Raw genomic sequence first — 15,783 nt, 5'->3', positions numbered from 1 at the left:
CTGTCAAATGATTCAATTTCTAGGAAGGTAAGAAATGCCATATTGAAGAAAAAGTCCATTTGGCCTTCATTAATTACAAAATGAATAATTCAATAGACACAACAGAGGAAGGCACCTAATTATACAATACTACACTGAGGAAGCTGGAGGACATTTCTTCCTGATACTAGCAGTGTTAAACTTATGTCCTGAAGTTGCCAGACTGATAGCCTTTTGCCATTTTATTCTTGGACACATTAACTGTGAGGCAATTCTAATTTAGGCAGAAGGATGAGTTTCCAAAACCCTGGAAAGTTCTCTTTGAAACAGACAACATAAGAGTGATGCTCCACATACTCAGTAAGAACACTAAGACACTAACAAGAACACTAAGAAACCAATTTTTCATTATCTTCTATGGCCCAGAGATTGTCTACCTCTCAATCAGCACAGAAAGGACCCTTCATATAGATCAATCCTTGCCCATAGAGAAGGGGTGGGGAGATGTCAGCTATCTCTGCTGCTTTGTCTCCCTGTCTTCAGACCTGTGTAGACTATTCACAGACTCATAAACATGGTCGGGATACAAGAGTAGCCAGGGAATAGCACTGGAGAGGAATTAGTGTGCTGCAGATATCACACTTAGCCTCCCCTCTACAAAAAATAAAATAGAAGTGAAAAGCTCAAAAGTTAATACCACCTGATTCTGTATTAACTTTTGCACAGAGCCCCATTGTGTTGCTGACCCAATATAGAAGGGATTACAGGAGGGAGGTCAGAAGGGAAACCCTATTTCAAAAGGACTGAGTGATGAGACATTGGTAGGTGGAGTACAGGACCTCTAGAAAGACACTCCTGGCCTCCAGCAGATATCCTAAAATCAGCAAGTTGGGACTGAAATCCTGCATTCCCCACAATGGAGCAGTCTGGTAGAAACAGTGCAAGGAGAAACTCATGGAGCTTCCTATCCTCTAGGCAAGCCTTCTCCTCATGTAGAGGAACTAATCTGGTTCCAAGTTAAACAGATATAAATTGTTATTTGAGAATAGTTTTATAATTTTATTATTTCATTTACCATTGTTATTTGGTCAACATCAGTATCAGAAAGATGTCCCACACTTTTAAAAGACCTTGCTGGGTGACATTTTAAAGACACTGAGCCAAATTCAGTTCTGAAGTAAGCGGCATAACTCTCTTCACCACACTTTTTCTATTGTCTGGGTAGATTTCCAATTAAGAATGTATCATCTTATATTTTAACTATGCAAATTATTTTACTCTACCTAATATATTTTTTGTATAATCAGTTATTTACTATGGCCTTTCTACATGGTGAAATGTGTCAATGATGCAATATTTACACAATGGTTTCACCAATTTCCTATGGGCCAAATCCAGTGCGGTGCCCACATTTATATTCCAGGCTCAGGAAACCCGTCCATGGTATAGTGAATGGAATCTCCATAAAACACAGTTCTAGGGCATTTCTGCACACCTTCTTCACACCTGCAGCTCAACGACACAAGTTCTATCATCTTTTGGGCTGTTTTCACCCTCAGACGAGGAAGGGACAGGACGTGTGTCCAAAACACAATGGTTTTAGGATTTCCTAACTTTTGAATAGCGCTCAGACACGCTACAGTGTACATGCAGTTCTTGTCAAGGATGTAAGTTGTTAGCTATGCTAGGTCTAATTAAGAACTGTCCATTCCATTTTGACCTCAGGGCAGACGTTTAAAGGCAATACATGGAACAAATCTTTTTGCGTTTAAATATGAAAACCTTTCTATCCATTGTTTTATGGAGAATACATACACACATGCATGCAGGGAGGAATGTTCTGCTTCCACTGACTAGCTGGGCCCTGGCACCAATATTATTTCATTTTAATTCACTTGCAATCGCCTTCTCTTGTGAAGAACTGGAAAGGAGTATCTTCTGATCCTGTCAAAATCATCCCTTACTCAACCAAAGACTGCTATTGAGAGATGCAAGATACTCCCTTCCCATAACACTATCTCCATAACACTCCCAAGAGCAAGAGGTGGGAACCAGAAATCCACCCCATACAGGTAGCAGAGCTGAGCAAACACTAGGATGGACATCTTATTTTTTTAATCAAATAGATTACTTATACTTTGTATGATTCCCCTTGCTCATTGGGTTTTAAATATTTAGGCTCTGAACCTGGAAAGACTCATGCAAATGTTTCGCTTTAGCAATGTGAGTAGCCCCACTAACTTCAATAGGATTATTCATGGTGCATGAAGTTAAGCACATGCTTATGTCTTTGCAGGATCAGGATCTCACAATACCGTGTGATGTTGACGTTCAAACATACTTTTAACTAAAACATTAGTGACATCAGGTTCCTTAACTTAAAAAAACCCCTCTTACCCTGATTTTTCTTTTCCTTCAGCTTCCATGTTCGTGTTAAGAATTTCCATTTCTTTAATATTCTCTTCCTCTTTATCTCCCAGATTGGCTTCATCTTCTGTTTTGGTTGAATTGAATTCCTTTTCCTGGTCAGACTGAGTATACATAGATTCTTGCAAGTTTTGTTTGTTTTCCTAAGAAAATATAAAAATGCAGTTAACCTACAATAGAAATCAACATGACAAGCATTTGAAAAAAGGCAGACAAAACACACTTAACCAACTGGCAGAAATATTCAAAGTTTTAGGATTGTTACCATTCCCAGTATATTCTTTGTTATTAAATAAGGACTAAATTTTGCAGAAGGATTGCTTGAGTCAGAGCTACAGAATTTAACTTTAATGTTTTAAATAGAAGAAACATTTAAAGTGAAGCCGCCAGAACAAATCTGTACCCAAATTTCTTTTAAAAAAAAAAAAGCTTTAAAAACACTCAAGACATTCTAGTTTCCCTTACATTTCATTCAATTCCAATGGAAACAACCTCTGAACAAAAAACAAACATTTTTTTTCTGTGTGGCTCAAAATTGTTTCATTGTGCCAAATTAACGAGAATCCAAAAGCGAAGCTGACTAGAAACTAAACTAAAAGTAAAACCTACTAATCAATTTTCATTCTCCAAGCTGAACAGCACTAAAAAAATTAACAGCATTCAAATGAAAAATAAAAACATTTTAAATTTAGTCATCTTTAATAATCTTAGGTCCTAGTGTTTTTATTAAATGCAATTTTTAAACTGACAGCATCAGTTTGATGGTTTACTTTGAAAGATTTCACCCTAAATGCAGTGGGCCTTAAAAACAGATGTCAAGTAGTGCTCCTGCCACCCTTTACAGGTGTCTTTGTGGGGGTGGTGTGGAAGTAGCTTAATGTCCTGACTTACAAATGACTTCACTCAGACAAATCTTTATGCCTACATAGAATCCCAACAACCTCAATGGCACTTTCTAAAGGCTTAAACATGCACCTGCAGATCCCTCTGAAGTGCATAAGTCCTAGTCCTGCAATACATTGCCCTGGGGTGGATCCCTGAACTCTTGGGGAACTTCACTGATTTTGGTGTGGGGATGGGAATGGAAGGTGTCCATGCAGATGCAATGAGACCTAAATCTAAAGCCAGGTTCAAAACAGAAATCCTACTATTACAGCTGCTAAGAGGATACAGCCCCTTTCAGGCTAAAGTAGGCCACACATTTTGGTATAAATTTGACTGTAGGCTGCAGCTGTTCTGTAGGAGGTTATGGACATTTTGCTTCCAAGACCCTCTGCAGCAGCCAGCATACACCCAGAGATGGATCTGGCTCATAGTATATTGTACTTATCCTCCTTTAGCTATGCAGCTGCTGTCAGCCACCAAACCCTATTTTCAGAGCTGTGATATGATCAGTATTAATAATAAGGAAAGAACAATGCATTATCAAGACAACGTGCTAAACTGTTTAGGTGTTTGTTTGTTTTTTAACTCCACCAAGGTGATTTCAGCCCTACTTAATACATTACCTCCTACTCCCCCCACAAACACTACCTCAATTTAGCAACTGGGCTTAACATAAACAAAGTATTTTACCAGAAAGGTGGGTTTATCATCTTCTTTACATTCATTATCATTCTCAGATGGTTTTGTTTCTTCCTGTTGTATGATTACTTCTTCCTCCTCCTTATGCTCTTCTTTAACAACTTTTATTTCTTTTATATCCTGTTCAGGTTCTTCACGCATTTTCAATTCTTTTTCTTTTTCACACTCTTTGCAGGGCTTATTCGTCATTTTCTCTGGCAATGCCATTTGAAATTCAATATTAGCCGATGTGCAGTACTCTTCAAAACCATATAGATATCTGAAGGAAGAAAAATTAAATTCCATGACATGATGCTAACATTAATTTACATATATATTAACCTAGTGAGATCTGTACACCTTTGATACATAAAATACACGCATTTCATAGGATTCAATAAGTAGGTTATATTAAAACTGACTAATAAAACTTGTTTGTGAAAATCTGGTATCAGTTTGACCATTTTTCTTTTTTTGTTTCTACTTCTTACTACACCTCTACTCCGATATAACGCTGTCCTCGGAAGCCAAAAATCTTACCGCATTATAGCTGAAACCGCATTATATCAAACTTGCTTTGATCCGCTGGAGTGCGCGTTATAGGTGAAACCGCGTTATATCCGAATTCGTGTTATATCAGGGTAGAGGTGTATATTTAAACACATGCAAACGATACCTCTTAATCAACCAGTATTACAGAAATACCCAAAATACAGAAAACATTTAAGAACACAAACAGGAATATAAATATTCTACCAATTCAGGAAAGGAAAAATCAAAGGAAAGCAGTGTCCAGTTTGCTCAGCCCAGCAATATGGAAACTCAAGAAGTGCTTCTCCTCTTGAATGAACTGTCAAACCAATTTGAAAATTAAGCTTATAATTACAATTGGCATTTTCTGAGCCTCCTAGAAAGAAACCTACTTGATTCTGATTATTAGTTATGACATAGGCCACATGTAATAGCACGTTATAAACACTGACAGAAACAAGCAATACAAGTGATAGTGGTTTGCCTTGAAACAAATACACTCCAAACTTCAAAACTGATAATACTCCCTGGTTTCAGTGAATTTGGGGTATGTCACCCTGCAACACAAAGTGACTTTTTACTGCAATACTGCATTAAGCATTTTTTATTTTGCTGCTGACATATCCCTTTATCTTCCTTTCTCAAATGCTATTATATCTGCATCAGAAAGAAGATCATTCGAACAAATCATATCATTAGCAATGACTAGCTTAATAGTATGGAATCTGAACTGACTTCTTAAAGCTCTTGGAGAATACTAATGGTAACACCATACCTAAATATTTACCAAAGATTATTTCACTGTGCTGAGACTCCTTGTTCCAGAAACCTTACCCCAGTAATGTATAAATATTATTACAATCAAGTCAAATGCTTGGCTTTTTCTTTTATACATTTATTTATAATTGTCTCATTCTTGTACCTTTTAACCATTTTATTCTGTACCTTTATCTTTACAATACAGAGCTTCTCCAGAACAACTAAAGAAAATCCACAATATTTTAAGCACTGGACGAACATAAGGCTAATACCTATCAAAAGTAGTATCTTGACATTACAATAAATACTAAAAATAAACCAAAAACTTGTTAAAGCCACCATCTTTTACCTTTTACTCATTCATCTAGGAACATCAATATCAAAAAGATACAAATGTGAAAGCCACCTGACCATAGAAATTAATGATAAGTTCTCTCATGATACCACATTGCTATCCTCAAACACTTCAATTCTACTGACCACTTCACAACAGAGCGAGCGATCATTTCACAAACCACCTCCAATCCTCCTAACATTCCAATCCCCTACTACTGATTCCCAATTACTTCATTCTGTGGACATCATGAAGGGCTTTGTGGACCAACATTTGACAACAAGCAGTATAGAATGTATAATAATGCAAAGTTTTCCACTCCTCTGATTTACCTTCCTATTATATGTTTTACACTTCCGCTTTTTGTTTTTGTTTTGGTTTTTCCCCAATACAGTAGAAGCTGTGTTATCCAGCACTTAACCAACCAGAAAGCTCTAAAAAATGGCATTTCGGGGTGCTGGATCTGGGTGGTGCTCACCTCAGGTGGCTCCCTGCAAGCAGTGACATGTCCCGGCTGCTCCTAGGCAGAGGAATGGCCACGGGGGCTCCATGCGCTGTTTTCGCCCCACCCGAGCGCTGGCTCTGCAGCTCCCATTGGATATCCACTGGGAGCTGCGGGGTTGGCGCCTGCAGGCAGAGGCAGCGCACAGAGCTGCTTAGCAACGCCTCCGCCTAGGAGCAGCAGGGACATGTCATGGCTTGCGGGGAGCCACCTGAGGTGAGTGCCACCCGGATCTAGCACCCCGAAATGCCATTTTCTAGAGCTTTCTGGTTGGTAAAGTGCACCTCAAAACCCCTCCCGCACCCCAACCCCCAGCCCTGAGCCCCCTCCCGCAACCAAACTCCCTCCCTCCATTGGTAAGCATGACTCTTAGTTAACTGGAATTTTTGACTAACCTCCCATTCCTCCAACATGCCAGATAACAAAGCTTTTACTGTACTTTATTTTTAAAAAGAGCAAAAAATGCATCAAAATGTATACATATTTTAAGATATTGTGGCAAACTAACCCCCATCCAAAACCCCAGATTTAAGTTCCTCTGGCACTGGAGAAGTTTTTATATCTATTATTATTTTTTATTATTTGTATTATCATAGTGCCTAGGAGCCCCAGTGCTGGACCAGGACTCCATTGTGCTAGGCACTGTACAAACAGAACAAAAAGATAGTCCCTGCCCCAAAGAACTTACAGTCTAAGTGTAAAAGAAGAGACACCAGATAGATACAAACAGACCAAAGAGGGAATACAAGGAAACAGTGATACAGTATTGGTCAGCATGGTAGGAAGTGGTCCTGGAATGCTAGTGGCCCAGCAATTGTCTAGTTTTTTATAGGCTTAATGGCAGAGGAGAATTTTAAGGAGAGAAGAATAGTGAATTAGTTTTGCAGATGTTTACAGGAATCTTCTTCCAAGTGTGAAGGGGAGAATGCACAAAGGCTCTGGTTTGAAAAATTTCACAAGTGGGTAAAGGAGGCTGATATCATGGGGACAATAAGAGGTAGGAGTTGACCTTTTGATGCTAAATGAGATGACAGATAGGTAATGGATAGGTCATGAAGGACCCTGAAAGTAAAGACAAGTAGCTTATGTTTGACACAGCAGAGAACAACAACATATATAACAGAAGAGATACAATCCCAAGTATAGCATGAAGTGAACAACAACTTAGGCCTTGTCTACACTACAAAGTTTTGTCAGCAAAAGCTGCCTTTTGTAGACAAAACAAGGGGGGTGTACACACTGCAAAGCTACTTTTGGCGGCAAAACTCTGCTGTTTTGCCGACAAAATAAAACCACTTCAACAAGAGCCATAAAACTTTTTGCGGCAAAGTTAAAGTGACAAAGCATCAGTGTAGATACTGCTGTTTGTTTTGTTGACATAACTGGCTTCTACTAGTACCCCACAATGCCTGCTGTGACCGCTCTGTTCACTGTTTTAATCTCTGCTGCCCTTTCAAAGCTCCTGGAAGTATCTGACAGCTGAGCTGCTGCTCTGCTCTGGGATTGGGAACTAACCATTAATGTGGAATGCTTCTGTTCTGCCCTGCACTAGGGATACAGCCTCTGGTAGACTGCTGCTGTGGGGAGTTGGGAGCGGGACTGCTCTGCTGCTTTGACATTCCTCAGCATGGAGAGCTCACAGAGCTTCTCAGGATGCTGCTCCCAGCAGCTGAGGAGGCTGTGGGAGAACTCGGAGGGAATCACAGAACCATAGGCAGGCAAGCAGAGCGGGCTGCTTTGGAAGAGACTGCTGTGCCGAGCAGAAGCAGGGACTGATGTGGAGGGGATGTCCCCCTCCCCCTGCCTCAGGATAGGTCGGTCAGCCTGCTTTCTCCCCCACCCCTGACACACCACTCTCCTTTCCCTCCTTCCCGCACACCAAACTTCAGTTGAAAAGCAACTGGCAATCTAGTAGGATGCCCCTGGAATGAGGGGATTGAGAAACCTCATCATGTGACGCTGTACCTGCCCCATGAGGCATTGCAAACCCTTCCCAAAGCATCCTGCAGCCAGTTGCACAGTGGGATAAATACCCACAGTGCACTGCTCTCTGTGTCAATGCAAGAGCTGTTAGTGTGGATGTGCTCTGCCAACACAAGGCGCTAGTGTGGACATGAAACAGTGGTTTTAATTAAAATGCTTTAATTAAAGCAGCATAACTTTTGCCAACAAAACTTTGTAGTGTAGACAAGGCTGTAGTCCCAACTCAGTGCAGGGGACTGGACCAGATGGCCTATCAAGGTCCTTGCCAGTCCTACATTTCTGATTCATAAAATTCCAAAATAATTAATAATATGCAATTTACAGTAACTATTTTTCATAAAAGAGGCGTTTCCATTGGAATCTATACATAAACATCCCACAATGGTATCACTGTTCATATTTCATTCGTTTTACATGTGCTGTATCACTTACTTTTTGTAAGCACATTTAACATTATATCCTGCAGCTGAGTTCAACACAGGTATTCCAAGATCTTGATACACCTGCTTCCATACTGCTCCACTTTCAATCTGTTACACACAGCAAAATACAAATGTGCACATTAATCTAGTACAAAACATAAGACTAATTTAAGTCTATTATCTTTGCAACAACAGATGAATGCTAACAATTTTTTAAAAATTTCTTCAGATCCACAAAAGAATGTATTCGACAAAAAAATCACTGTTCTGCTGCACAGAATTATCATCAGTTTAGAACTTCTGTCATTTTGCATTTCAGTAAGCCACAGTCTCAAACTGCAGGAGTCAGCCAAATGGATAACAAAAACTTACTTTGATAGTAACCTTATTTACCAAAGCTGGAGTTTTAATTTAAAATAAAGATGGCAGTTCAAACTGTTTGTGGCAATTTGTAAAGTCCTGAATGGTCCAATACCCAGGTTTCCCAGAAACTGCCTCTATCAGCTCTTCCACTGCCTTTTATACTCTTAATGCGCTCAAGTTTTGTAACCTGTTTAGTATGCTCAGTTCCAACAGTCTTCAAAAGGTACTGTAACACATCTAGTTCTCTAAGTACGTGACCCTTAGCATCAGAAAGATGACACTGCATTTTACTGTATGAATATACATGACCAATTCATAAGTTAATTTTATAGGAAGATATCAAAAGTAGGAATAGAGTCCACTGCCCCAGGAATTCCAAGTAAGTGATCCAATTGCTGCTTCAAGATCAGTTCAGCTAATTCCAGCCAGCACAGTCTTCTATATATGATTCACAATGGGGAGGAGTTAAGGATGCCATAAAAACCTTAACTCAGATTGCTTGCATTTGAGGTCTTGTGCAGTGATTTAGAAGTCTCTACTATTTGCTCAGTGTCTAAAACAAAGGCTCTCAGACAGTATTCACTGAATCCTCAGAGAAAAAGCAAGTACTCTGACTGACTATATTATTATACAGCAATAGTTAGATCTACTGCATGTATCACAAAGAAATTAATTATATAATTTGTTTGTTTAAATGTTTGGTTTTTTAATAATGGTGCTGGGTGTATTATGTTGCAGGATTAATTTGTCAGATTCCTAGAGTTTTTGTATAGGAGTCTTATTTACTATGACTTAAATATAATCTTTCATATTTTTTTCCTCAGATTTTATGGGTCTGAAATACGTTCCATCTTAACTTTAATACTTACATTATCAAATCCTCCAAGCTTGTGTACAAGTCTGAATAATTTAAAGAGATTCAAATTTCTGTATCCAAGTACAGGTCGTTTATTAATAGGAGTCCCTGTGGAAGAATACAATTATTAAAATATTTTGAAGTGTGTCTTTTTACTGAGCACAAGACCAGAAATTTATACCTAAATTATTTCACGTTACTAAATATATTACTGCAAGCTCTTTGATTCTGACCATATCATGTGCATAGTACAGTCTTTATTTATTTTTCTATTTATACAATAAGTCTGGCCCTACCAAATTCACGGCCCATTTTGGTCAATTTCATGGTCATTGAATTTTAAAAATCACAAATTTCATGATTTCAGCTATTTACATCTGAAATTTCACAGTACTGTAATTGTAGGAGTCCTGACCCAAAAAGAAGTTATGGGGGGGTTGCAAGGTTATTGGGGGAGGGGGGGGTTGCAGTACTGCTACTCTTACTTCTACATTGCTGCTGGCTGTGGCTCTGCCTTCAGAGCTGGGTGACCAGAGAACAGTGGCTGCAGGCTGGGAGTCCAGCTCTGAATGCAGAGCTGCCACCAGCAGCAGCACAGAAGTAAGGATGGCCTGGTATGGTACTGCCACTCTTACTTTTGCATTGCTACCCTCAGAGATGGGCCCTCAGTCAGCGACCGCCACTGTCCGGCTGCCCAGCTGTGAAGGCAGCAGCGCAGAAATAAGAGTGGCAGTACCATACCATGCCATCCTTATTTCTGCACTGCTGCTGGTGGCGGCTCTGCATTCAGAGGTGGGCTCCTGGCCTGCAGCCACTGCTCTCTGGTTGCCCAGCTCTGAAGTCAGCGCAGAAGTAATACTGTAACCCTCCTAAAATAACCTTGTGACCCCCCTGCAACTCCCTTTTGGGTCAGGACCCCCAATTTGAGAAGTACTAGTCTCCCCCGTGAAATATGTATAGTATAGAGTAAAAGCACAGAAAAAAAACAGATTTCACAGTCCGTGACGCGTTTTTCATAGCTCTGAATTTGATAGGCCCTTAACAATAAGATAATAAAAATCATAATCAAACTATACAGCTTTATTTAAAAGCTCACTTTTATCTCAATCCACTAAAGATATCACAATTCATGTGTGTGTGTGTGTGTGTAGGTGAAACAGAGGCCTCTGAACGCAAGTCTTACCACACAATTAAGAGAGAAACTATTTGCTTTCTGAAAGCATATTTATTTGTAATCTCTCCCTATATATCTGTTAAGGATTTGATATATTAAAGTGATATGTTTTTAAAGGCATTTCAGTTTCCCTTATCAACAACACAAACATTCAGGTGGTATTACAAGGCACGAGCTAAAACCAGAATGAATTGAACCATCCAAATGATATTTGTCATTCTAAAATAAATTTATTAAGGCATCTTATTAAAATTACGAAATGGAATGTATGCAGTAATAGAATTAAGACCAAAACTAGGCATTAAATGCACAGCTATATACAACACAGGGATATAGTGTATGATATACAGGGGTATATGGAGCATATCCACTTATTTTTCAAAGCAGGGATATGTCTGCATTTTAGCACTCATGAATGCTGAGAAGACAAAGAGAGGGTCAAGTGACAGACTACAATCTCCTAGATCACAGCAAGATTTGGATATGGCCACACTGGTTCCCAAAAATGAATTGCAAAGCAAGAGTGGGTCATACATAGCTCAAAGCTTCAATATACATTACATAATTGAAGATAAAACACCCACCTCTGTCTTCCATAAATTTGTATAACTGTTGTAGAAAATTCTCCCTTTCCTCTGGAAAAGGCTCTATTTCTTCCTAATAAAAGTAATACAAGAAAAGAAAATTTATCATTTGTCTTGTTAAACACTTCTAACTAGCAGATTTTAATTTGGAAAACTATTGTACCAAATTAAGTTTACATTAAAAAGTTTGATTTACTGCAGAATTTAATGACACTGATAGCATGCTATACAGAGGGCATATGGTCTCTGAATGTTAAGCCATCTGGAAACAGGAAAGGCTATTTCCAGCTAATAAAAATTGTAAAAAAAACATATGGTTTGATCTTTAGGGGTTTTCAATAGAATATCATCAAAATGTCATAAGAATTCTTATAAATCAACACAAGCTCTCAATTGTGTTAAATTAGGCAGAAAACAGAGTCTGGTAGACACCAGTATTGCTCCTCAAAAGATTACACACAATTTTGAAATTCATTTGTCCTATAATTAGATGTGGTTATTCTTTAATGCCTGGATGCATGAAGTCACTTTCAAAGATGAAGCGAAAGATAAAATTGTGCCTGCACGTTTTTCTTCAGTGGTTCAACAAGCCACTAGTAACATGCTGAGGTTAATGACATTGCATGCACATTGCCAGGAGTAGAGTACGTGGTATACACTTAATTAATTTGAAGCAAACAAATCCAGAATAGGTACATCAAAAATATTTGTGGCTATTAAACTTATGACAGTAATAAACCTCTATACTAGATTAACCATCAGCAGAGCTCAATGGCAACAGTCCAACAGCTCCTCCCAAGCTGGTTAGGAAATCCCCAGAAATACCATGTGCCTCAACTGATATCAATTAATATCTCCCATATGAGTATCATCTTACTTCTAGTGTAATCAGAACTTCTAGGAATTTTAATCACTAAGTTTAAGATATTTCAAAGACGCATGCAGAGTAGGAGTTTGTTTCAATTCTTTGTATTCCTTTTAATTCTGACCCATAGCAGACTTTCTATGAGTATAACTGATGTATCATTTCTGTAAATAAAGAAAAATTACTTTGTCGCTATCTCAGCTTCATCTTTCCCATTCTACTTCTTACCCTAAGCATTATGACTTCACCAAGCCAGAAGCAAGGAGACAAAAGTATTATTCATCAAGACGTGTGTAGATACACCAGACCTCAGCTGAGAAACTTACAAAATTTGAATACAATTACTAAGAATATGATATAAATAAAAAAGACAACTCCTCACTTAATAGCCTCAACAGGTGGGGGGATGAAAGTAAGACTGGCAAAGGCTACAATTAACAGAATTACCAGTAAGAAGTTTTCTCTTGTTGTACATGTCCTCCCCCTCATCCTATAACAAATACACTAATTGGATACACAGTGGAAGTCAAGAGGAAAACATACTTCTGATGTGTTGGCATATTCTCCATTTAACATTCATTAATAACAAAAAATTGCGTAAAAGAGGGCCATACAGTAATTTAGCAGGTCGTGTGGGTGAAGGGTCAGCCCAAGTTGCTGACAGCAGCCTAAAGATTAAGAATCTTTAGTATACAATGAGGGAAAAGAAATTCCCATACCAAACTACTAATGTGACCACTGACATAGCTAGAGATCCTTCTTGACATCAAGATGAAATAAGGGAGGTTGTGCTGGGTCTGACTGAAATAAATACTTTCTCTTGCATGTGAAAAGAAGGAACAAAATAACAGCCAGGGATATTTTGCAAAATGAGAAGTAGGACTGTATTCTATCTAGACCAAAAGTCTCAGATATTGTGGAAATTCAGGAGATTTCCTTCCCTGAAGTAATCTGGGTCATAAGAGAAGGAAAAAAGTTAGATTTGGCAAATGGCTCACAACCAAGAAAATGCTTGTCACGAGAGGGTGACCACATAGAACCATAAGGGTCAGGGAGGAACGCACTGACGAGATGTTCCCAGGAAACCTAGGGTTTCAAGAAGAGAGCCAAAAACCAGAGGTGCTGTAGATACTGAGCAGAGTGCTGTGGGTTCTGCTGCCATCCCTTGTGGACCCTATGGGTATCTTACACTGCAATTTGACACTGCCAACTGACTCAGGCTTGTAGGGCTTGGGCTAGATGGCTGTTTAACTGCAGTGTAGACATTTGAATTTGGGCTTCCGCCCGAGCTCTGGGATCTTCCCACTTCATGGGGTCTTAGAGCCTGGGCTCCAACCTTAGCTCAAACATCTACACCACAATCAAACAGCTCCTCAGTCTGAGCCCCATGAGCTCCAGTCAGTTGGCACAGGCCAGCTGTGGGTGTCTAACTGAAGTGTAAACATACCCTAAGATACTATTCCTAAAGCACAGAGCAGATACTTGTTACACCAGGTACCAAAACTGCAAGTAGGTATCCCTTGTTGTAATTAAATTCCCTGCTAGATTCTAGGACAATGTGCTAATGGGACAGAATTAAGATTTGATATGTCAAGATCTACAGAAGAGCGTTTATACATTCTCACAGTGTGCAGACCCAGTGGATTTTGCAGGGGGACTGAAGTGAGACACTGTAGCAAGTTAATGATCCCTGCTATTCTGAGAATCTCATGAAGAACCAAACTGGCTGTACTCTGATGCCAAGGCATCCTGGGAGATTGTTAGATGCAGACTTATAACCTTCAATATTCTGCCATCTCATCCTATTGCTACATTAGATAATCTCATTGGTGTTCACTCTGGGAATACCAGTGTACCTGTCAGCATTATGAAGGTTAAAGGAGTCAGCAAAGTAGCTTGTTTCTAACTTGAGGAAGCAAGCAGCTCGCTGCTAAGACTCACACTGTATATATTTTATTATAACTCAAAGTGGACCCTGGTCCACACCTCCATATTTGGCTGAAGCTAGATCTAGTCCTCCTATTCCCATCATACTAGTAAAGGAGAAGAGACTAGGAGGCAGAGCCCCATTTGGAGGGGGACACTGGACAGGAAGGAAAAAAAAAGAGCAGGAAAGAATCTAATCTCTCAGATTTCTACGGCACCTATCACCATGGTATCTAAGTGTGAAATGAAGATGATGGAAATAAAAAAACTGTTCCTATCCATGACTTGAACTGCAGTTAGAGAGGCCATGTGAGTAGTAATAAGGGAAAGGACAGTTACCTGTTCCGTAACTGGCGTTCTTCGAGATGTGTCGCTCCTGTCTATTCCACAGTAGGTGTGCGTGCTCGCCATGTTCACCGGTGCCGGAAGTTTTTCCCTTAATAGTACCCGTACTGGAGGAGCACCATGGCGACCCCTGGAGTGGCGCCTGTATATCGCGCTATAAGGGGAGCTGCAGGCGCCCCCCACCCTCAGTTCCTTCTTGCCGGACAACTCCGACAGAGGGGAAAGAGGGTGGGGTGTGGAATAGACAGGAGCAACACATCTTGAAGAACGCCAGTTATGGAACAGGTAACTGTCCTTTCTTCTTCGAGTGATTGTTCCTGTGTATTCCACAGTAGGTGATTCCAAGCAATATCTGTTGGAGGTGGGTAGGAGTTCACAATGGTTCGGGATGAAGTACCGCCCTGCCAAACCCAGCATCATCCCTAGACTGGGAGACGATTGCGTAATGCGAAATAAATGTGTGAACTGAGGCCTATGTGGCTGCCCTACAAATGTCCTGGATGGGGACATTGGCGACATAGGTAGCTGATGAGGCCTGAGCCCTCATACAGTGTGCCCTAATGATAGGTGGCAAGAGAATCCCTACCAAATCATAACACATGCGTATGCACAAGGTGATCCAGCGGGAAAGCCGCTGCGTGGAGATGGGTTGCCCCTTTGCCCGCTCGGCCGAGACAATAAAGAGTTGAGAGGATTTCTGGAATGGCTTAGTCCGATCCAGGTAAAAAGCCAACACCCTGTGCACATCGAGTGTGTGAAGGTGGCGTTCCTTGTTGGAGGAATGGGGCTTGGGACAGAGCATGGGAAGGAAGATGCTCTGCTCCATATGGAAGGCGGAGACCACCTTTGGGAGGAACGTTGGGTGTGGGCAGAGCTGGACTTTATCCTTATGGAAAACCATATAGGGGGGTTCTGAGGTTAATGCTCTGAGCTCTGAGACACGTCTGGCCGACGTGATCACCACCAGGAAAGGCCACCTTCCAGGAGAGGTGTGACCAGGAACATGGGTCCAGGGGCTCAAAGGGGGGTCCCGTGAGACGGGACAAGACCAGGTTGAGGTCCCATTGCGGCACGGGGGGCCTGGCATACGGGAACGAGCGGTCAAGGCCCTTCAGGAACCGGGAGGTCATCGAGTGGGAGAAGACTGAGTGGCCTTGCACCAGCGGGTGA

General features: G+C 40.4%; 1 protein-coding gene across 4 annotated transcripts in view; it reads right to left on the bottom strand.

The window, feature by feature from the left end:
- The window catches only part of ARID4B (AT-rich interaction domain 4B), a 158,502-nt gene that overhangs the window by 53,701 nt on the left and 89,018 nt on the right, over window positions 1-15,783 (bottom strand). For all 4 annotated transcript variants that reach the window (XM_039531486.1, XM_039531484.1, XM_039531485.1 and 1 more), the window contains exons 12-16: window positions 11,478-11,550; window positions 9,733-9,827; window positions 8,511-8,608; window positions 3,982-4,249; window positions 2,377-2,549 (exon numbers count right to left, since the gene is read on the bottom strand). In XM_039531486.1, the coding sequence (XP_039387420.1) occupies window positions 2,377-2,549; window positions 3,982-4,249; window positions 8,511-8,608; window positions 9,733-9,827; window positions 11,478-11,550 (707 nt within the window). The remainder of the gene's footprint in view (window positions 1-2,376; window positions 2,550-3,981; window positions 4,250-8,510; window positions 8,609-9,732; window positions 9,828-11,477; window positions 11,551-15,783) is intronic.

This window comes from Mauremys reevesii, linkage group 3, assembly GCF_016161935.1.
Source record: "Mauremys reevesii isolate NIE-2019 linkage group 3, ASM1616193v1, whole genome shotgun sequence".
NCBI lineage: Eukaryota > Metazoa > Chordata > Testudines > Geoemydidae > Mauremys > Mauremys reevesii.
This window is presented reverse-complemented; position numbering and strand designations above follow the sequence as displayed.